The 23,933-nt window shown below is 36.0% G+C and overlaps 1 protein-coding gene across 6 annotated transcripts in view; it reads right to left on the minus strand.

The window, feature by feature from the left end:
- NAF1 (nuclear assembly factor 1 ribonucleoprotein) overlaps positions 1 to 23,377 on the minus strand; it is a 62,675-nt gene extending 39,298 nt beyond the window's left edge. For all 6 annotated transcript variants that reach the window (XR_008524842.2, XR_008524847.2, XR_008524843.2 and 3 more), the window contains exons 1-4: positions 21,115 to 23,377; positions 19,000 to 19,174; positions 5,122 to 5,215; positions 2,558 to 2,640 (exon numbers count right to left, since the gene is read on the minus strand). Coding sequence is in view for 3 of the 6 variants with exons in the window: in XM_024246466.3 (XP_024102234.2) it covers positions 2,558 to 2,640; positions 5,122 to 5,215; positions 19,000 to 19,174; positions 21,115 to 21,479 (717 nt within the window). In the remaining 3 variants the exon portion in view is untranslated. The remainder of the gene's footprint in view (positions 1 to 2,557; positions 2,641 to 5,121; positions 5,216 to 18,999; positions 19,175 to 21,114) is intronic.
- Between the last annotated feature and the right edge of the window lie 556 nt (positions 23,378 to 23,933).

Below are 23,933 nucleotides of genomic sequence, written 5' to 3' on the forward strand. Positions count from 1 at the left end.
ATATTTTTGTTACAAGATCTCCAAGGATTCCTATCACACACAGAGGTTAACACACACCGTTAACAACAACGTGGTACAGCTATAATGTAGGGTCTGCTGGGAAAAATAACTGACAAGCAGAGAAGATACAGAGTGCATGCAGTTCCCCAAATTCCATCCCAGCATAGGCTGGGCTTAAATGTTCTGTGTGCACCATGGCAAAAGTTCCAGCGGCGTAGAAGGCCTGTTTGAGCCAGCAGGCTGGACATGCACAGACAATACTGCAAAAGGGAGAATGAGCTGTACTCTCCTCCCCCTCCCCACACACATACCATGTCACAAATTTATAAGTTATCTAGAGGGGGCTAGCTAACTCCCAGTTTTTCTGTTATCTAGGAGGGGACTAGGTAAATCCCAGTTTCTCTAAGTAACAATAAATACATCAAGGAATCTCCAGGCCTAGGAACAATGCTGGCAGGCTGTGCCTGTGAAGGGCCAAGATCTGCATGCTGCCACCTGGGAACAGCCTTCAAACAATGTCTCTCTAGGTGAGCCAGCTTTGGGCTAAACTGCCAAAGGAGAAAGGAAATGAGGAAATGAACAACTATTCAACATTGTCTTTTATCAATCACTTTGTGCTTTTTTCAATTCCCATCAACAAAAATGAAGAAAATACAGACGAATAGAGTATTTTAATCTATTAGGTAAACTGATCATTTCAATCACTGTGTGTATTACTGTATCATAAGTTACCTTGAAATATGTCATGAGAACTGAGGGGGTGGGGAACAACACTCCATCAATATAATACAGAGTCCTCTAGAAAATCATCATATCCCACCAAACAAGACAGTAATATAATCGTTTAAAAAGGCATCAGTAAAAATTTCCTACCCACTGACATATGAGAAGGAAACAGATTTCACTAGTTAATCAAGAGAACTAGCAATTCTTAGGATTAAAGGGCAAAGGTAGGAATAAAAATCTGAGACTGTCCTCCCTTAATCAGTGGGGAAGGCAAAGGGAGGTGGAAGGGAAATGAACCTGGGCTGTAATCTCATCCATTTCAGCTTTGTGACTTTTTAGCAAAGTTTCTCAAGTTTTAAAATAGAGGTAATTTTACTTCCTTGCAGGGTTTCAGTGAACTTAAAAAGATAACATAAATATCACTGTAGCTGATTACTATTGTGCTACTGAAGAAAAGAGGGAAAAGATGTTTGATGGCTTGCTACTGAAGGTAAAACTAATTTAGTATTTAGATAAGACATGCTAATAATCTAAAAGGTACTCAGTTTCATATTCTGGTTATTGGTTTGTTTAACAAATACTTTCTAATCTCTACTCCCACTACTATTTTGGGGAATCATTTCAAGGCACTTAGATTTATAATCAAGTACTTTTGAAAGACTTGTCACAAAGTCTTTCAAAAGCATTTATAAAGCATTCTATGTAAAATTTAGAAATAGATTTAATTTTTGCCAACAGGCTTATGCCATATAACTAAAGTTAGAGGTGTAAATGTTATATTTTATCTGACTCCTTTCAAAGCTAAATGACAGCTGAATATTAATATTAGTCACATTTACAGGTCTAGAAATTCAAATGTAGTGGGAAATACAAAAAAAAAGTCTGTTGAAATACAAAAAAAAAGTCTGTTTAGAGGTTTTAATTTAGCAAAGTGTTGAGTATTTTCAGATTAAAATTGTCTAAGTTAGATACTAAAAAAAAGACAACTGTCATGAAAATCACAAATAGCTCCTTTCTTATTTGTTTGTATTCAACTCAATACACATTTACTTGGCACAAATAATTTACAAAGAACTGTACTAGATATAATGGGGAATATCAAGGTGAATAAAACGGTCCCTATTGCCAGGAAATAAATACTTACTTAGTATTTACATTCTTGATTTTAGAATGTTTTATGTCTTCTGCCGACCAGTCAGAATTGCCTACTTGCTGGGTAAAGTGCACAGTTTTCTATATTAAGGTGGACACGCAGGGTTGTTCCATTAGAAAGATGTTAAAAGGGACCAAATCTTATAGTAATTACTTGAATGCACATATTTGTAATTCCCCAGGATGTGCCTACAGTGACAATTCACTGCTGTCAGTGAAATATTTTTCCACTTGGAAAAGATTCCACACCGAGCTTCCACCTGAGGAAGTCAAAGTCTGAAAAGTCTGAGAGCCACTATTCAAAGGAGCTCACAAGACAAAAATGCTTAAGAGCTACTATACTATGGGAAGTCTTCTTCATTCAGCTGAGTACCTGGAGGGTAGGAAACGATGTGTTATGCATTACGTAGACTCACTGCCTAGCAAGTTATCTGACAAACACTAGGAAAGAATTCTATACATGTGTCTTTAATAACTCATGCGGCAAAGAGTAATAATCAGTATTAAACCAATTTACAGACAAATATGAAGTACTGAAGGAAATCAAGAATGTACTGAAATTAGAGAGCTCTAGATTGTCCATCAATTAAAATAAACTCTTCTGAGAAGTGATTGGGAAAGTCAGAAAAAAACAATAAATAAATAGAATAATTTGTAAGATTTGAAATGTTTTACAAACCTTTCCTGCTGCTTGTCGATCACTTTTAAAAATTACAGTCTCCTCATTAACTGGAGGTAGGTTAGTCATAGATTCAATTATTACTGAAAAATAAAATAGATTACTTCAAGATTTACTTATAAGAGAATGTAGAATTTTAATGAAAATCTAAGCTTTAATTCCAACATAATTTAAAAAAAAATTGAAGGTGGGATTATTACCTCATTAACCATTTTCTCTTCAGTAAACAAAGTCTACTTATTACCAAATAGCACTGGGAAATGTTTTATACCTATTTTTAATACAAAAAGCTACAATTCTAAGGGAAAAAAATTAAAATGCAAATCCCACAGAAAATCTGAATCATCCATTAAAGAGTCAACAAATTCAAGCTATGCACATATTCTCAAGTAATTTTTACCAAAAATAGTGTAATCACATTTAGTTGTAAAACTGTTTTAGAAGAAATCAGTCTTCTTTCTCACTCTTAAAAATTCTTTTCTACACAGCACTGTTTAGTTACTGGTATATGAAAAAGTTAAATAAAAGGCTTCACAAAAGCATCTTCCTATGAACAGAAGAAGTAAAAGTGCTAGAGCTCACAGTAATTTTTATCATTACATGAAAATTCCCTCCTCAAAAAGCAAAAGCACAATCTCCAAATCTCCAGTTCTTTTAAATGACACAAATGTTAAAGAACTGATCTACCATAACAAAGAGAAAACACACACACACACAAACACACTCAGTAAGTTTTTAGAACATCAGAGCCACAAGTAAGAACACTTTGTTACATTACATAGATAATACCATGTCCACTAAGGGAATAAAATATATTACCTCGGATTATTAAAATTAATTCAAACAATTTCTTTTGTATCTCAATTAATTTTAACAGTGGGTACTTCAGGCTGGGCACGGTGGCTCATGCCTGCAGCACTTTGGGAGGCTGACGAGGAAGGATGGCTTGAGCCCAGGAGTTTTGAGACCAGCCTGGGCAACATAGCAAGACCTCATCTCTATTAAAAATCTCTATTAAAAATCTGCAACAGTAGCATGTGCTGATTTTGACTCATTTACTCTTTATTCCCATTAGGTTCAGAATTTTTTTAGTCTATGTTAGTCAAAATAGCATTGTTAAAAATGCAAAAATGACATGCATTATTCCATGTATGTCAGAGAGTTTACATTTATTTTTTTGAGGATCAACATTATGACCTAAAATTTTTCTGTATACATCAAGTCTAATGTTTAAATCATACCACATAATCAAGAAATTAGTTGCCTGTTTGATTTATCTATATATATTATTAAATACAGCAAGATAACTCTTAAAACTAGTAAATGTAATGATTCCAGAATCATGGAAAGAATTTTAATTATTATTTTTGAAAAGAAGGTTCATTTTAATCTACATTTTTATTAACAAACTGAAAAAGTACAAAATTATGTAAGTATTAATTTTTAAAAATATCGATATAGACACTGTTAGAAAAAAGTCAAAAGAAAAAGGTCCTATTTCTACCACTGACTCACTATACAACTGGTCCTAAGAGCAACTGACGTGAATTTTTCTGTTTCCTTAGGTCCTGTGGAGGCTGGTGGGCAATCTTGGTCCTCTTCACAGTTCCAAAATCCTATTACTTTGTCAGTGCTGAGTTCTATTCTCCGGCATATCCTACTATGAATTAATAGTACCTACATTAACAAGAATCTCACAGAACAACCTCACATGTTGGGGCTAAAGAAGTCTAAAATATTAAGTTCTCTTATAACTCAGTAGCTTCATATTTCATGCCATTAATAACAGTATTAAATCACACAACTTTCTCACGTGTTTTTAAGACAAAATCAAAAGTGGTGAGCAGAATGGCTCCCCAAGAGATATCCACACTCTAATACCTGAATCTGTAAATACATTACATTTTTAAGAGCCTTTACAGATGTGATTAAAGTTAAGGACCATGAGATAGGGGAGATTATCCTGGATTATGCAGGTAAACTCAATCTAAAAAGCCTTTTTAAAAGCAGAGAACCTTTCCACATGTGGTTAGAGTGAGGTGAGATAATGGAAGAAGGCTCAGAGACAGATGTTACATTACTGCCCTTCAGGATGAAGAAAGAGAGCCAAAAGCCAAGGAATGTGGGCAGGCTCTAGAACTCAAAAAGAGCAAGGAAATAAGATTCTCCCCTAGTACCTACAGAAAATAACTCAGCCCTGTTAACACCTTTGATTTTAAGCCCACTGAGACCCACATGAGAACTGTATGATAAAACTGTGCTGCTGTAAGTCACTAAGTTTGCAGTAATTTGGTATAGCAACATTAGAAAACTAATAAACCAAATCAAAGGAAATTCTGGAGGAAGTATGTCAATAAAAGCAGACATTTAAATTTCTATAAAGAAACTGTATTTATACATAATTTTAGTATATGAAAACTGAATTTTATCCCTTCAAACTTAATGACTATAAAATAAAGTGTTAATTACGTATGTCAAAGAAAATTTACTAGTCATAAAAGTCATTGATTCAATTATTAGTGTGTGTCTGGAAATAATTTTTATTAATAAAATTCTTAACATACCTAGTTGTTCAATAATACTTGAAACCATTCCAAGAGGCTTTAACTCAATATCTTCAGGCAGAATAATAGTGAGTTCTTCAACAGAAGGCAGTTCCTATAATTTAAAACAAAACAAAACAAAACGTTAAACTTCCTCCAGCTTCAACAACTTAAAAAAAATAAATTTTCCATTTAAAGTGCTACACATCTCTGAAAATGTAACATTAAGTGCTTAGAGCATCTCTTTAATGTTATCCTTTTAGTGGGTGCAGACTTGTGATAGCACTTCTCTCCCTCCAACATTTCTCCACCTAAGTGACTCAACAGGTCTCAAGTATACACCCCAAATTCAGTTAGACTAAGAACACAGACGTAAGTACTATTCTAGATTCTTTCAGTCACACTTGAACAAGAGACTACCTACTTCCTGTAAAAAAGGCTATTATCAGCCAGAGACATTCCATTTGAAAAGAAATAATTCTACTGGTAACTATAATTTCTCCACATAAGTTCTTTTAGCTGTCTTGTTAAATTGGTTAATTAATTAGTTTGACTGTGATTAAATAGAACACAGAAGCAGCAATCTTTTCTGGGACTGTGTCGAAAAGAGTTGAATGGCCTCTTCAGGAAAAAGGAAAGGACACCTCAGTGAAATATTGAAGTCCTGAAAAAAGAATGTAGGCTTTAGCCTATAAAAACTATGAAGGTGTTGCCTGATACCTTCTCTCTCTAGGTTAAAAAATAAGTTTCTTTACACCTAAAGACTTCTCTTTTTTTACCCAGCTGCAAACCGCATCTCAGTTGCTATGGAAACTAGATATTGAAGTACAGATGAATCTGAAGAGAAGTCTAAGAATAAATCTGACCTTAGCCTTTAGATTAAAAACACAGCTTTCTGTTCCTGACCCTTGCCAAATGATATAACTCTCAGAAGGAAGCTTTTCCTCAAGATGGCTTGAAGTGCAAAGACCCTACCAATGGTATTTTAGGAGTTAAACTGGGAGAAGGATAACTTTTGGAGAAATGTTGGAAAAGATGGGAAAACCTACTTAACATGAAGTATACTGCAGATGAATGCATCTTGAGTAATCATATTACCCCTACAGAAACTTAAACTAGGTTCTTAAAATCATTCAACCAGAGCTGATAAGCAGACATCTAAAATACACTTTGTTTCTGGGATATGCTATTTTCTGATAAAGGATTACTTATGGAGAGCAACATTACGGGTCTCAACCAACTGATGCAGAAGGAAGTCAGCAACATGCCTTTGTATGGTTAGTCTGCCTGGTGTTAGAGGAAATTATTTTGTTTTATCCATCAGAATTCTTACGAGTACTTTTAAAGACAGAATAACCACTTGCCCTTTCCTCATATTAAATGTGGAAAGCCTTATCTTGGGAAGACCATGGTTTGAAAGTGGTTCATTAGTGTATCAGAATGGAGAAGGGAGTTTAGTTGTTAGAACAAACTGTGACATTAAATAGCCTTTTTACAGAAGTTCTTAGCTAAAGCAATCTCAAACCTTGTTAAATATAATACTGGATAACTATAATTTTGGGAGACTGCAGAGAAGAGGGCTTTAATGATATTTCAGAGGGCAATTGTGAGGGGAGTTTCACATTAACTCTGGTTCTGGGAGTGGCTCCTCTTGTAAGTGACAAATGTCATTTGCTAATCCAGAAGTACAGTGATAAAATCTGTCCCATTACCTAGCCAAATTATAAGATCTAAAACAAAAATTTCAGTACTTTTGGATTGGGATAAAGCCTACTGGTTAAATATTCTCAAATAAATAAGTGCTATTTAACCAGCATGAAAGGCTCCTGGTTTTGTATTTTCTATTATGAGAAATAAAGGCCCATGTAATATAATAGTTATGCTTTGATATAAATCTAAACTGATACTGTTTTGCTTTTGTTGTTTGTTTAAAGTATAAAAATAAAACATGTTCCTATTTTTACAAAAGGAAAAACTCAAGCAGTATGGAAGGATACAAAGTAAAAAGCAAAAATTCCCCTACTTTATTCCTTTCAACCACTCAATGCCAAGCCCCATAGATAGCTAATGTTAACATGTATCTTTCAAATACATTTACTATGCAGATATAAACTTTAATTCTAACTTCAAAATATTTTTTAAATAAAATATCCATATTTTAATACAAGGTACCCTTTTTACTGATCATACCCTGCACATCTTTCTATAACAAACAAAAACATATATCTAATTTTATTTAAACACTTAGGATATTCCACTTTATCAGTGGTACTATAATACACTAGCTGCCTGACACAACATATATCTGCCCTTTCAAAACTTTTGCCACTACACACAATGATACAACATTCTTTTACATATATCTTTGTGTAACCCCTGTGATAAATTATTTTGAGTGGTCCTGATAGACTAAAACACATGCATATTTAAAATTGACAGTTACTGCTAAATTTCTTCTTAAAAAGTCACATCAATTCACATTTCCACAATGTATGAGAGATTTCCCCACACCCTTGCCATTACTGATAAGTAAATTTTAAATCTTTGCCAGTCTTATGAATATAAAATAGTATCTTGCTTTAATTTGAATTTCTTCATTCATAAGGAAGAGTGAACATCCTTGCATGTATCCTGGCCATTTTTATTTATGTTATGAATTGTTTCTTGTGTAACTTTACATATTTTTTAAGAGCTTATTTTTTATTAATTTATTTAAAAAAAGCCTTTGGATTTTCAAGGACATTTGTCTTTTATCAAATATGTAGCAAATATCCACTCCCTTGCCCCCCAGCATGTTTTTTAGCTAAAGAACTTAAACTAAACAATTTCAGTTGTTTAGTTAACCTTTAGCATTTTAATTTTTATGTAGTCAAGTGTGTGTGTGTGTATATATATATATATATATATATATATATATTTGGCTTTTGAAACTTTTGTCACATTTAGAAAGGTCCTCCCTATCCCAAAATCACTGAAAATTCACTATTGTTTTCTTTATTTCTCCAGTTTCTTTTTTTTTAATATTTGTGTATTTGGTCCATTCACAATTTTATTCTTGTATAAAAGTGCAGCAGTGATTGGCTTTATCTTTATCCAAACTACTAGCCAGTTATCCTGACATGCTGTAGAATAATCCATCTTTTCTCTCGCTGATTTGAAAAACAAACTTTAACATATACTAAGTACACTTATATATTTGGGTTTTTTACTGAATCTCCATTTAATTTCACTGATCTAGTTCAGTGTCAGTACTAAACTATTTTAACAACTGTGGTTTTCATAAAACATTTCAATATTTGAGATGATGGGCTAGTACCTTTACCCACTCCATAAATATTTTTCCCCTTGGAATTTTTTTTAACTGTTCTCACATATTTATCTCACTACACTTCAGAACTATTTTGTCGTATTAGTGTTATCAGTATTGACTGAGATCACATTTAATTACAGTTGTCTTCATAAAGGGTCCTATACAAATGCTTAGGCTTATTCCAAGCTATTTTATATATTACTTGCTATTATAAATTCCTATTTAATATACCTTATTGCTATTACAAATAGACCCTTTATAGGGTATTGCTTGAACATAAGAAAGCATCATGCTGAAATTTACTTTTAGTAATTTTCTTGTATATTTATTATACAACCATATTTTCAAAGAGTAAGTTGTCCTTCTTTTCAATATTAGTACAACATGGCTTTCATTTTTCAGATGATACTGGTTGACAATTCCAGAATCTCAAATATGAAACAATTGTGATGACAGTGGACATTGCTAATAGGAATGTTCCAAATCCTAAGCATAATGATGCATTTTTATTGGAATTTCTTTTTAATGGGTTAAGAAAGTATCCATCTATTCCAATTTTAATAAAATTTTTAAAATCAGAAATAAGTGTTGAGTTTCATCAAATATTCTTTCATCGTTTTGAGATCATTATAATGTAATTTTCTGTAAGTTGAGCAGTTCAGTCTACAGGGTCTGATGAAGTCCTGATGTTCTGCTCTAAAGAGTACTAGGAGACATCCAGTATGACGAAGACAAGGGAAAATATATAAAGCCAAATTATTTGTAGTGAGTCAGGGTCTCACAATTTTGGTCAAAAACAGTGTCTGGCAGGCCCTCTTAGTTCCTGTTGCTGTTCCATGTTTCCAACGTATGTACTAGAAGAATGAAAAGTTTTGCCCACAAAGGTGAAGGTTCTCTGATTTTGTGCAGAACCAAACTTTGGGGAAAACAGACACAGACAGTTATCTGAAATCACCACCATATTTCCAATACCAGTACTCTGTAATATAGGAACGTACAGTTTCCTGTGCATTCCTAAAAAAGGCCAGTGATGGCATTAAGTTGCCTCTTGATAGTAACAAATCTACCTATAAAAGTGATGCACATGAAGTCTCACCCCAAATACTCCACAAAACATAAAAGGTATATAAAAACTAAATAGTATATACAAAATATGTAAGAGATAAGTGAAACCATCCTTCTACAATTCCAGGTTAAGAGCCTGTTATAGAGTCTGCCTTTGAAAGTACAGTTAAATGAAGCAGTATATATTAATTTTGAAAAAGGCACATATGTGGAGGTCTGAATTAAGGGAAAACAGATCTATTTGTTTCTTTTATATGAGCATGCTAAGGGAGGAGGACAGGCCGGGCACAGTGGCTCACGCCTGTAATCCCAGCACTTTGGGAGGCCAAGGCAGGCGGATCCTGAGGTCAGGAGTCTGAGACCAGCCTGGCCAACATGATGAAACCCCATCTCTACTAAAAATACAAAAATTAGCCGGGCATGGTGGCAGGCACCTGTAATCCCAGCTACTCAGGAGGCTAAGGCAGGAGAATCACTTGAACCTGGGAGGCGGAGGTTGCAGTGAGCAGAGATCACACCATTGCACTCCAGCCTGGGCGACAGAGCGAAAAGACTCCATCTCAAAAAAAAAAAAAAAAAGAGAGAGAGAGCAAGAGAGGAGGACAAAGAGGAAAAAATAACCCAAACGCCAACCAGAAGGCACCCAAGAGATGTGCTTTCCATGAAAATTTTTTGGCAGGTTCAGAGCGAACTTTAGAAGGTTCGAAGGGGATAGATCTCTGAAAGGTACAAAAAGCAATTTCCTTTGGCAGCCATGTCAGACAAGGTAATATAAGATTTTGTTTTGATGTATGAATGCCAAATGTCACCGTCTCTTTCTCAACTAGAAATTCAATCTACTGTATCACTACCAAGCCTAGTCATTCTTTATCAAACTATCCTGCTGCTTTGCTTTTTTCTAAACACAGTTGTCCAACATTTCTGTATTTACTTAATGTCTATTTCTCTAACTACACAATAAATCCAACCATAACTAGGACATTTTTAGCCCCAATCATAACGAGGACCCAGTCTTGCTCATTGCTATTAACACCCAAAAAGATGGCTAGCGCATAGTAGGTATTTAGTATTAATATATATCTATTAAATGAACTAACCTACCTCTTCAGTCCAAGCTTAGCAACAATCTCAAAAGTCAGTCTTAGTCTGAGCAGAAATCAGATAATGAAAATATAACCCGATATAGAATCCTCAAAGAATGAAAAAGACTTGAACCTAATCTTCTCAAAAATAAAATTTAAAAGCCAGGCTTCCAAGGAAGCTTAACTGCCTAGGATTGATGCATACGTACCTCTGGGTTGCAGCAGCAAACATTATTACAATTATTAGATTAACATTTGGCTCCCTGATAACACAGCTGCTGCCCCTCCTAAGATAATGAATAAATCTCCTCAGATATAAAATCTCCTTTAAGGAAATAAAAATCAATCACTTTGCTTTTCCACATTTCAGAGAAGGGTGTATATGTGTGACTGAGAAGAGAAACACAGACGCACTCCAATAAAGGGGAAAATATGGCCAGAAAACATACTGTGGGACATTACCATTTTGGCAGTGCACAGAAGATATAAAGAATTAGATGTAAAAGGCATACTAATAAACTAAAAAAATTGAAGGTAGAGGTGATAGGAGAGGCCTGGGATAGAAAGACCTTCTTCATCACACATAAGCAACAATCAAGGGTACTAAAAATAAAAGACAAGGCGATTTAGTACAGATTAGAAAGATTAAAGTATCAGCCTGGCTACCAACAACTCCTGTTAAAAGAATGATGAGTAGATAGGAAAGACTTTTTGTTTTATTTACTCAATATTAGATACAAATTTAAATTTAATTAAAATTAAATAAAATTTAAAATTTGGTCTTCAGTCACACTAGCCACATTTCAAGTAAGACAGCACAATATGGACAATAGAAAGCTCTATTACACAGCACTGCTTTACATTCTCACACATCAAAAAAGCCCTCCATTACAAAATATATTCCCAAGCATTAACAATACCAATTTATTTCTGACCATTAACACAGGTATAATTTTAAGACCACATTTTAACAGCATGCACCATATTACTAATGAAGTCTTAATGCTAACCTGAATACTCTACTTGGGAAATGAAGATTTGTGATAAATCTATATTTTAATTTCATTGTTTCCCAAAATTAAAATGCAACTAAAAACCTGTTCTGGATGTACATTATCTGCGATTAGAAATAACTATTTTATCATACAAATAAAATTATTATAAATGTTTACTAACAAAAAATCAAAGAAAAGGAAAAAGTTTTTCTGGACCCATTTATTCAATACTTCTACACATAACAAAGAGTAGGAAAGGAAAGGAAGAAAACTATTTCATTCACATCATTAGCAAATGAAAAGCCTGCATGGAAATAAACATCCCCAAACACCACAGCATTTGGCAAATGAACTACTAAAATTCAACATACTAAAGAAGCTCCACCATTTATTTCTCACACACTACACAGTTCCAAGTCAAAGGCTTTATTGAGAGGCAATACAATCCAAGCAAATACAATTTTAAAAAGCTTACATTAGATGATACATTCATCCTTCACTTTGAGAAAATATGCTACATGATTATTATTCAGAAACCAAATAATGAGAAAGTCCAAATGACCAGATTCCAACGTTGCTATGCAGGTCTCCACAAATACTAAAAACACAGCAGTTTGGAATGTATCTATTACTAGTTCAGATCTGCTCCGCCCCACTAATATGACTTCAGACAAGTCTCTTTCTTTCTGGTTTCATTTTTCTTACCTACGAATAGTAAGGAAACTGAGCAAAAGTTCTAAACAGTTACACAAATGGCTAACAACAATTTAAATGTCCAACTGCATGTAATCAAAAAGACAACACATTAATACAGAAATTATATACTAGATCCGAACAAAAAAATTACTGTGCTTCTGTGATAACAGATACTCGTAACGATGGCATTAAAAAAATGCAAGATCCTAACCACACTTCTGGAATATCCATGAAAGAGCAATTATTGTCTGTTTTGTAAGATTATTATATTTTAATTTTCTAACATCTGTATGGTCTACAAGGTTATTCATTTAAGCAAAATATTCAAAAGAGTACCACATAACATTAAAAATCCATCCTATTAAAAATGAAGTTATAGACATACCAGTCAAAAAATGGGTGCCTAAAACTTTCAATGCAAAAATGGAAGAAGCTAATATGTCAAAAGAGGCCCTCTGAAAAGGTAATATTTATAATTTACAACACTGTTGACTTTTCAAGCATTTGTGAAGGCTTACTGAGCAAAAAAGAGTATCAGTAAATTGATGACTTTCTAAAGTAAAATTATATAAAGAATCTTCAGTAGGATTTTCACTCACAAATATGGAAAAAGGACAGCAGAGGTTGGTGGGAGAAGGAATCAAACATTCCAAATGAAAACTAAACCTTTTTGGTGTCAGTTTGGGGAGAATTGAGAAAAGTGAGGAAGGTGGGACGAAATTATCTAACCACTTTTCTCATATTACCCAACACAGGACATGCATGTGGCAGCCAATTACCTGATGCTATTAGGTGAGCCTTCACTTTTCAGATATGGTTGGAAAGTAGGATCCAATCCCTGGAGTACTGAGAGCCATGACTGATTTTTTTTTTTCTCTATAGCTGGTAAAACATATTGAAAAAGAATGGATTAGGTCTGTACACTTTGTGTCAACTATGACCATACTTAACATGTATTCTAATTCATTAACTTCTTCAGGGGAAGTAATTTTACAAGTTTCCATGGAACTCAGCTATTTATCACCAGTAAGCATTAGTCCCCTCATTAATTACTCTATTGTGTATGACACTAAATTTAAGACTCAGACAAGTCAATTAAAAAATGAGGGTCAACATTTCTTTGAAGTGTCTTGATATTTTTTCTTTTTTAAATGAATACATTATTATCCTGTTTTTCTCTAAAATTACTGTTAAGAGAAACAAAGTTCATAAGAATACCTTCAAAATTTAATTTGCTTAAATATAAAACTATAGTCCATCTCAATAAGAAACCTCCAACAATGAATATAACTTTAAGCCTATCTTTTATGTTAATTGAGTGCATATTTCATCAACTTTAAGACACTGATTTTATATATCACTAAGATAAAAAGACTGCCAAATAATTGTAAAATGCCACAGAGTATTAGCCCAAATTTTTCAGAAATCCTTATTACCTCCCCTTCCACTCAATCCTATCACTTCCTATGTGCAGTACACCATTCATCTGACATTCAGCCATTAACTCTCTGGTGTTACTTTGCTTTCAGCTAAAGTGTATATGCTCACTCTCTAGTTCCATTGCTCTTTAACAGATATTTGTCTTTATCTTCTAAAGCAATCAGCAGAATTCACTTATTAGAAACTACTGAGGAATTGGGGAAATCTAAACAATTGAATGTTTCTGTGTAATAATAATTATATATGTATATACATAGGACATAAATGGATACTCTACTGAATAAAACTATTTATTTCATGTTTATGGAATCATTCATGCCTCATGTAAGCTTTATTGAAATATTCTGTAAGATATAAAATTTTAATTAAAAAAACCCTGAGTATTAATTATTTTTGAAGAACACTATTGAATATTAATGAAAAATGATCTTCTTTAAGTATATAAACCATTGCTTAAATAACAAGCACTTTGGGAAGAATGTTAATAAGTGCTATCAAAGTGTATTCTAAAATAGAATTTAACAGTTCCAAATATACATATAGTAATAAAAGCCTAAGTTAAAAGAGGCCTGTATTCAAGACAAAACTTACAAACCAACTTATGCCTAGAAAACAATATATTCAATTGATAATTACTAAGTGTAGACCAAGATGCAATACAATTTCATTTATGACGGGAGATCAAATAGGCATGAAATATTCTACTGCAACTTCCAACCACTTGAGTGGTCCAGATATTTCCATACATTCACGTTAGGACATTTTAGAATGTGTTCACACTGCCACAATCAGGAGAATAGAGTGTACTCAACCTAAGTACCAAATGTACTTATTTTATAAAATAAGCAGTCACCAAAGTATGACAGCTAAATTTCCCCCAATATTGACAATAAGCATTAATTTTTTTCTTGGTCATGCTACATTATATGCCTAAAGACACATTATTATCCCTATTGAAGTATTATCCATTTCTTATCTCCATAAACATTGTGCTAATAATTTTTAAAAGTTATGTGAAGCCTTTCAGGTTTTCAGAAAACAATGGGCACTAATTTATAAAACTCATTTCTGATTAAGACTTTAAAAACTATAATCCCAAGTATTTTTATAACCCTACATTTTTAATTACACTTGATACATTTGAATGAAGAGTTCAGAGCATCAACTGCTGATAAAATTGTTTAAAAAGAACCTCAATTTTCCAATTCATCAAAACACTAAATATATCCTATGTGGCTCAATGTAGTTCCAAAGCTGTAATATGTATGCTGCTTACAGTGACTGTGTAGGTTATATATAAACCTTCTGAGCATTAAAAAAGAATTTATGTTTAAAAGAATAATTTTATCTAGTTAAACTTATTAATTGTGACATTATGAAGACAGCCACTTAAGACTCTCCTTTTTCATTGCCACTATAGCTCACTAATTCCTCTTTTATTCTCTTCCCCCTTACCGTACCCTCACATTAAAAAAAAAAAAAAAAAAAAACACTGGGTTATAACCACATCTTGGGATGGCAAGATGTGGTTATAACCTAATTTTAAAAATTATCTTTCTAAAGTTTAAGAACAATCATAAAGTTATTTCACTGTAGTTCTCATATACCTAAAGATCTGCATTGTACATAGTTAGATCACAGAGATCGAACAACCCACAATGGAAAGATTTAAAGGGATAGATCCAGAGAGGCGACATTCCTGCTTGAGGCACAGACTAAATGGAGGTAAAAATTAAGCTAAGCATGCCTGAGTGACAATAAGAAACTGCTAGAAAACACTTTAGAAAATGGTTGGACATAAAATTGGGTTAAACTGGGCTAAATTGGGCATGTCTATGTCCAGATCCCTGAAGGTCCAGCACAAATTCTAAAATTGGTTTTAACTGTTTGGCACATTTTAATTTGTGTATACCTTTTAGCAGAAAAGTTCATTAATTTTCTTCAGAATTTCATTAGATAGTTAATAGACCACATAGAGCTTGAAGCTCCATCTAGCTAAGATACACAACCTCTGCTGCCTAAAAGTCTAAGTGACATAGCAAGAGGCCTGAACAAAATGGCACATACCACACCAGCTAGGACTAGTTGTGGAGAGGAGATGCTTCCCAGAAAGAATGGATTGTCATTTTCCAAAAAAAAAAAATCTAAGCTAAATAACAGAATTGTCCCAAAAGTAAGCAAGGAAATACAACACTAATTAGCCAGTTCATGGGACACTGAAAGAAAAAGATGCCATTTTTAGAGCCAGAGATACTGAAATCCATGTATAAGCTAGAACTAAAAAGATAAATCTCTCCAGGCACGGTGGCTCACGCCTGTAATCCCAGCACTTTGGGAGGCCGAGGCGGGTGGATCACCTGAGGTCAGGAGTTCGAGACAAGCCTGGCCAACATGGCAAAACCCTGTCTCTACCAAAAACAAAAAAATTAGCAAGGCGTGGTGGTGGGCGCTTGTAATTCGTTACCTGGGAGGCTGAGGCAGAAGAATCGCTTGAGCCCAGGAGGTGGAGGTTACAGTGAGTCGAGATCGGCCACTGGGCTCCAGCCTGGGCGACAAGAGCAAAACTCTGTACGCCCCCCCAACCAAAAAAAAAACAGCAAAAAACAAATCTACAGATAAACAGAGGAAGCCAGCCAATAATGAAAGAATAAAATGACAGAGAACTGTGAGACTATCCAGAGGCATGTAAAAGAAACTGTGACTAGCCTTCACAGCTGCCTTAGTTCCCAGCTGCTTTCGAATAAACCTCCAGTTCTCCTGAGGTTATATGAGTCTCTGTTCCTCATAACAATGAGTCCAACATAAGTCATACATGATAACCACTTCTAAGTATTTCCCTTTCCCTCTATAGAGTATAACCCATTATTACTGTCTGCCCAGCATCCCCTTTTGGAATGGATACAAGCTCCCTTTCCTGTGAAAGATAAACCATTCCATGTGGTTTATATAGGGCTGATATTACACCCAACATCCCACCCTCCTCACAATACATACACATTCACACTCTCTTTCAACTGGCTGTTACGCACTCCCACCCTCTCGCACTAGCCCATGTGCTCTTTCAAGTGTTCATTTTCCTACACATGCTCTCCTCACTCTCTCCTACACACTCGCCTACACAAACAGGAGTGACTATGTGACTCACAGCCAAGCAATCTGAATACCCATTCCGCTAGCCTCAATGATCTGTTCAAGGCTGTGTAACAGACCATAGGCCAGCAAAAGTCATCTCCAAGACTTTCATGCAAGAGTCTATCAGTGGTCAAACTGCCAGCCCTGAGAAACGGACAAAGAGGCAGACTCCTAAACACACTACATACCTGTAACTATACACTATCCTTAGTACTCAGGACAAAGCCATTCTTTTCCCCCAAACTTAAGATTTGAAACCCCAAAGAAGTCCTTATATCTTCCTTCAGACCTGTAAGCCAGAGATTTAGGGTGGACTGGGAAACTCATCAATTCCTCCACCTATCTCTAGCAGCACAGTGGTCTGAAGGACTTCTAATAAGTTTCCCAAATAAAGACTATAATTGCCTCTTCCATCATTCCCAAAGATCCACTGAAATGGTCACAGAGAGGCACAGACCAACCCATCATTCCAAGTTTGAAAATCTAATAACATTCAAATAGAATTTTGTCTTCTGAGGCAAACCTACACTTACACAATTCAATAGCACTTTTAGCAATTAAATTTATTTGTCTCCACTTTATTTACTGTCTGTGTCCCTCCATCAGACACTATGAGAGCAGAAACTGGACTGGTCTTGTTTACAGCACCTGGCAAATAGCAGGTGTGCTATAATAATTTCTTAAAGAATTAATAAATATAAAATGCCTATTCACACACTCATTCTATAATCATGTATTACTTTGGCCTGAGAACCCATTATCTGTAAAGCACTCCACTGGGCACTATGGGAATTACAAGGATCACATATGAACTCTGTCCTCAAAGAACTTGTTCCTGGACTCCTTGTGGCCACAAATCCTTTTTGATCTTCTGATGAAAACAGGGACATTCTGTTCAGAAAAATACCTAAACAAATATGCTAAGACTTTGCATTAAAATGGAAGAAATTCCCAAAGTAAGAATTCCAAATCTAGTAAGACAATGATATGTATGCATTTACAGAAGTACTGTGGTCTTTTCTTTGTTAGTTATTATATTCTAATAAGGAAATTATGTAGAAAAATGTTCAAGAGACAAGCAAGAAAGACCAAACAAGTCTCCTACTTTCAGAAAATAGTTACGCTGGGAGCCTTTGTGTACAAAGACCACTAAGAAATATTAACATATCTGTAGCATGAAAATATGAGCCACTGATGAAACTGCATACAAATCCAAAGGTTTTCAATGTATAAAGCATAAGCGAGACGAGAATTTGTTATTATGAGTAGAGAAAAAGATAAATAATTAAGACTGGTAGAATCCATTCATGAAAAAGGCTCCTGAGTGCCTGTAGGCTTTATTTTTTCAAATCTTGCATTAAACTATCTCATCAATTTAAGTGTTATATCAGAATTATGATTAGTGACCATTAAATATTTTTAAAGCATTAATAATTAAAAGTACATGCAGGGGTGGAAAAAAAACAATGTGATATGGCCTACATTCTGAAATTCTGAGAAGACTTTCCTCTTGGGTTATAGGTTTTAATCAGACTAACATCATCCTCCTAAGGATGTTTACAGCATAAGAAGAAATAACCTTGCAAGAGTTAACTTTGCAAACCAAACCTATCAAGTGCCAATAAATACCATTCTACAATTAACAAGTTTTCTCCAACTGTAATAATAAAAACACTCCAAAAACTTCAATAGGAATCCTAACAAGCTCAACCCTTTGAATTTCATCTTCTACTTCTCTAAATGCAGTCAATTAAAAAGTCAATTGCTATTGAGCAAAATCTTCTGACGTGCAGACCAAAAAAAATTGATTTCAATTGCTACTGAAATTTCAATTGCTATTGAGCAAAATTTTCTGACGTGCAGACCAAAAAAAAAAAAAGCAAATCTACATAAGAAATTTCTTCTTCTAGGGAATGTAAAAAATGTAAAGTTCAAAGCTGAAGCTGATGCCATAATCGGAACAATTATCAAAGGTCAGCAGAGTTAGAAGCAACCTAAGAAATTATCCAGATCACTACTCTCTTTTACATAAGAAAGCCAAGGCATGCCAAAAGCATGCCCATTAGGCTGAGAATAAATTTCAAATTTATGGAGCAGATATAGGCAAAATTAGATCAATATTGGTACCAGAATACGTTTTAAAACATGCAAACTAAACTTAATAAATCTAAGTACTTACATTAAGAAGTAATTCATCTTTTGTTTTAAGAGGAAAATTCTTATTTTCCTTTTCAACTTGTAAATCATCATCTCCATCTGACAGCACTGGAGGAAGTGATATACAAGAGGAAGAAGAAGACGATGAGGAAGATGAAGAGGAAGACGATGAGCTTGAACTATCTGAATCTGTTTCACTGTAGGGAAGAAAACAGTTAAAAAAAATAGTCCAGTATTATTATAATAATATTAAAATAAGATTATTCAATTAAGAAATATCAACTTTAATACATGTTTACTATTGGTTATTCTAATATTAAAATAAGATTATGCAATTAAGAAATATCAACTTTACTACGTTTACTACTGCTGTTCTAATTCAAAACTAGCCCTTCAAAACTGATATGGTATTGGGAAAGTAGTCTTTAGTTTACCAATAACATTTTCAAACCTTTGCTATAACCCAGATCCTCTTATTACAATACTCTCACATATCATACACCTGTCTGAGTATAAGCAAGCATGTGACAAATCACTAAAAAAGGGAATTCCGGGCATGGCACCTCTCTTAGTCACCAATAACCAGATCGCTTAATTGCCAGATCGCTTAATGAGTTTCTAGGAAAGTATGTAGACCATTCTACTTTCTGAAAACTCACTTGGTCCTTATCTTCCACAGGAATTATCGTTAACAGCAACCACTGTCTCCGTTTAAATTTTGTTTGTTGGCTCCCCACTTCAAGCCCTTTTATATACTATTTTTAAAGGTTCCATCCTCACTTTCTCTTCTTTCTGTACTACTTTCATGGATAATCCCATACACATTAATGATTTCAGTCATCATCCATGTGACATTAACGCCTAAATCTTCGGCTATGACATCTCTAAACTCCATGTCCAATCTCTGACGGCATATTGGCCACCTTTGTACGAATGGCCTATACACCCACACTCACAGAAAGTTAAAACAAGAAAAAGTGCACTATACTAACTAAACCTGCTTCTCCCCTTCAGTTTCCATTTGATTTCACTGCTGTTAACTGGCAAAAAGTTGTACCCCTTTTGACTTCTTCAAATATTTGGTATCCTCTGCCATCACCCACAGAGTCAGAAGTAGTATCCTGACACTAAGTTGGCCTATTATGACGCCATATCCCTTCTGCTTTCAAAACGTATCCCCAAATCATCTACCATTTACTTTTCTTTGCTAGTAAAATGAGCTCTGAAATCCCACAAGATGATTTTACTGCAATCTTAGTACTGCCAAGAAATCCAACCTTGTTTATAGTTTACTTCCCCCTCCCAGTCCATTTCATATCCTCTCCTTCTACTCAAATCCTTCAGCCTTCTTCACTCACACTCTCCGCTGATGACTTCCCTGAAAACTAAACTTCTCACCTCCTCAACACGTGTCTATCTTGTTAACCTGTTCAGTACCCCACTCAACACACTCAACTATTTGTAAACAATGTTCAGTGTGGTTTAGTAACATCCCACATGCCGGAGTCCTCTCCAGCCCAGAGGTTTCATATTTAAAAGACAGGTGTGGGGGCAAGGGAGAAAGGCTCTCACAAAACGTAAGAAGCATACAATACTACTAAATAACACTGTTTAGCTACTTTCATAAACACGTGTTCCCTACAAGGATTCTATAAATTAACGTAATCGTCAAGAGCCAGCTTTGAAACACACAAAATAATACTTTTCCTGATCCTCAATGTATGTGGTTCAAAGAACAAAGCCTAGATGTGATGGGGAAAAAAAAAATCAGATCTGACACAAAACTCAAGTATAACCACAAAAGTACAGCCTAAACTGAGTAGTTACGGAAATAACCTAAGATCCTCGGGTTTTCTAAAGTCTAACAAAAAATTATACGATCTATACATAGAACCCTTCAGGCCACCAAATTTAGGAAATAAGTGAGTACTAAGCTCAGACTCACAACGCGACCAGCTGTGAGAGGCAGCAAATAAGGGGCAGTCGGAGCCAATACTTCAACACGTGAGCCCGGAGCACCAGCGACCTGCCCACCCTCCAGGGCCCACACGGGAACCTCTAGGCTCATAGGCCCCGGCCACCCCCGCCCGTCATACAAGACCTCTCCCCACAGCTCCGGGTCCCTTAGGCACCCGACCTGTCCGAGTCGGAATCCGAGTCAGAGGTCTCCAAGGAGTCCGGCGGCCGCGCAGGCTCTGCGGCTCCTGGAGAGATGACGCAGTCTCCGCAGGCCGGCGATTCAGTTGGCGGCTGTGGCTGCGGCGCTGGGGTCCCGGCCGCGACAGCGTTCAGAACGGGCTGCAGAGGCTGCTCCACGGCAGGCTTAACCTCCACGGTCTGCCCAGCGTCCGGGGACCCCTCAAACGACTGTAGCGGCGGCTGTGTCCCTGGCGCAGGGGCAGAGCCCGGAGACGGAGCCGCCGGATCTTCCCCAACTCCAAAGTCGGTGCCATTGAATTTCAGAGTTTCCAGCTGAGCGACGGCGGCCTCCACTACCTCCATCGCACCGCGCCAGAAACCGGGTCGGCCTCAGGATTGGGGCCCCTAGACAAGCTCACGGCTCTCTCCAGAAATAATAAAACAACTTAGGCAACCGGAGCAACAGTGCCTGGGCCCAACTTCCCGCGTTTCTCAGGTAACTACACGCGGAGGAGCCAAAAGACACGCCCCCGCCATTTACGCAGCAACGCTTTCCGAAGAGCGTGTGACGTATGTGGCGCGACGGCGCGACGGCGCTCGCGGGGGCAGGACACATGCGTCATACCTTTGAAAAGCAAGACTGGGGGTCGGGCGCAGTGGCTCACGCTTGTCGTCCCAGCACTTTGGGAGACCAAGGTGGGCGGATCACAAGGTCAGGAGTTCACAGACCAGCCTGGCCAACATGGTGAAACGCCATCTCTACTAAAAATACAAAAATTAGCTGGGCATGGTGGCGCGTGCCTGTAATCCCCGCTACTTGGGAGGCTGAGGCAGGAGAATCGCTTGAACCCAGCAGGCGGAGGTTGCAGTGAGCCAAGACCGCGCCACTGCACTCCAGCCTGGCGACAAAGCGAGACTCCGTCTCAAAAAAAAAAAAAAAAATCAGAACTGGGGAGGTCCTAAATCGACCGTTTTCACTGCGTCATGTGAACCATTCAAGGCCTGAATATCGGATTTTCCTATTGCTGCATGTGAACCAATTCTGCTTGAAGCGCCAAAATGAAGCAGGGATTATACAACAGGGGGGTGCCTAAAGAATGCTAAGTTCTGTGCATCAGAAACTTGAGCCAGGAAGCCTTGACAAGACACTAGTAACTTCATGAAAGTTAAATGAAGTTTATCCATCAATAGATCCATCTGTCGATAGATAGGGCATTAACCATTTTTTCAAAAATGTAACTACAACTATTCCATTTTCCTTTCTCCAAAGTACCCTCAAAGAGAGCAGTAATGGACAGAATTTTGCTGTGTTGTTCACGTTATGGTGATGTCTATATCATACTTGGCACTGTTTCGTAGTAGAAAGATGAGACTATGAGACTGAAATGTACTCACTTATTATTGGAAACCACTAGTCTAAATTGTGGAGAGAGCAAGCGGAGTTCTTAGGACTGAGGAAGAGATCAGAATTTTCTGGTTTCCTATTAGGTCTTCAATTTGATGCATCAGTCCCTGTGTAATAATAATAATCATTGGTACCATTTGTTAAACATGCATATGTGCCAAGGACTGTGCTAAAGATTTTATAAATTATTCACCGAGAATTTAGTGTGTCATCTACAACAGTAGATTTTCATAGAAATGCAAGGCAAGTGTAGTAAGAGTAAGGTTTTAAGAAGCTTACAATCTACTTGAAGTAGAGAAGGGCAATGCACAGGAGATAACTAGAAAAATATTTGAAATATGAAATAGAAAATCCAAGTGCAGCAGAAATGGGAAGTAGGATTGGTAGGCTATATCATGGAAATCCTCCAAAGTGAAGAAGGACTTTAAACTTGGGGTACTAACTTACTAGCACAATGATTAAGCAGAGCTCAGAGTTTTCAACTAGAAAGACCTGTGTTCAGGTCTCATCTCTACCATTTTGTGATTGGTGTAACTGACTTCGGGCAGTTAATCTAAATCCTAATTTCCTTGTCTGTAAAATGGAGATAAAAATACTATCTCATTTAGTTCATGTGAGCACTAAGTAAGGTTTTATATAAGGGAGTGGCATGTCATACATTCAGTGTGCAAAAATACTTGGAAAATGGAGCAATGCATGAACTCATGAATAAAATATTTCATTAACAATGATCTTGCGAAGACATGCAGTACAGATTTGAGAAGGGAAGACATTTGAGCCAGAATTATTCCCTAGCCAGCCACTTTGTTGCATTTTTCCAGGAATTAGGTGATAAAAGTCTGAACTAGGGTTACAGTCAATGAAATAGAGTAAAGGAAATCCCCAGTATCAGGGGAAGAATAAAAGTACTCTAAAATTTCTGGTCAAGGAAATTAGAAAGAAGTTGGTATTACCAATAAAAACGGAGAACCATGAATTTGTTAATCTGAGAAAATAGGAGACCTTCGCAGGGGATAATAAATAAGATCATTGTAATTTCCTGCTTAATTATTTATAAACTCTAAATATTTGTAAGCACACTTAGAATAAAATTCAGACTCCCTGCTTTGGCTTTCAACAGTCTACCTGATCTGGCCGCTACTTACCTCTCCAGTTTCTATCTCCTACCGTCTTCCCCACCCTTGTTTCACGTGATCACTGGTCTTGATCTCCCTTCAACTCACCAAGTTAATTCTTCATGTGTGACATTTTCACTCCTCTGTTCTCTCTTCTCTTGATATTAACGTGTCCTTTTTACTCATTTATGTTTCTACTCAAACACTACACCTAAGAGAGAGCTTTCCAGACCACCCAATCTAAGCTCACCCTTCAACACCAATCACTTCCTAGCTTATTGCTCACTGTTTTTATTT

This window comes from Pongo abelii, chromosome 3 (assembly GCF_028885655.2).
Source record: "Pongo abelii isolate AG06213 chromosome 3, NHGRI_mPonAbe1-v2.0_pri, whole genome shotgun sequence".
NCBI classification, from domain to species: Eukaryota; Metazoa; Chordata; class Mammalia; order Primates; family Hominidae; genus Pongo; species Pongo abelii.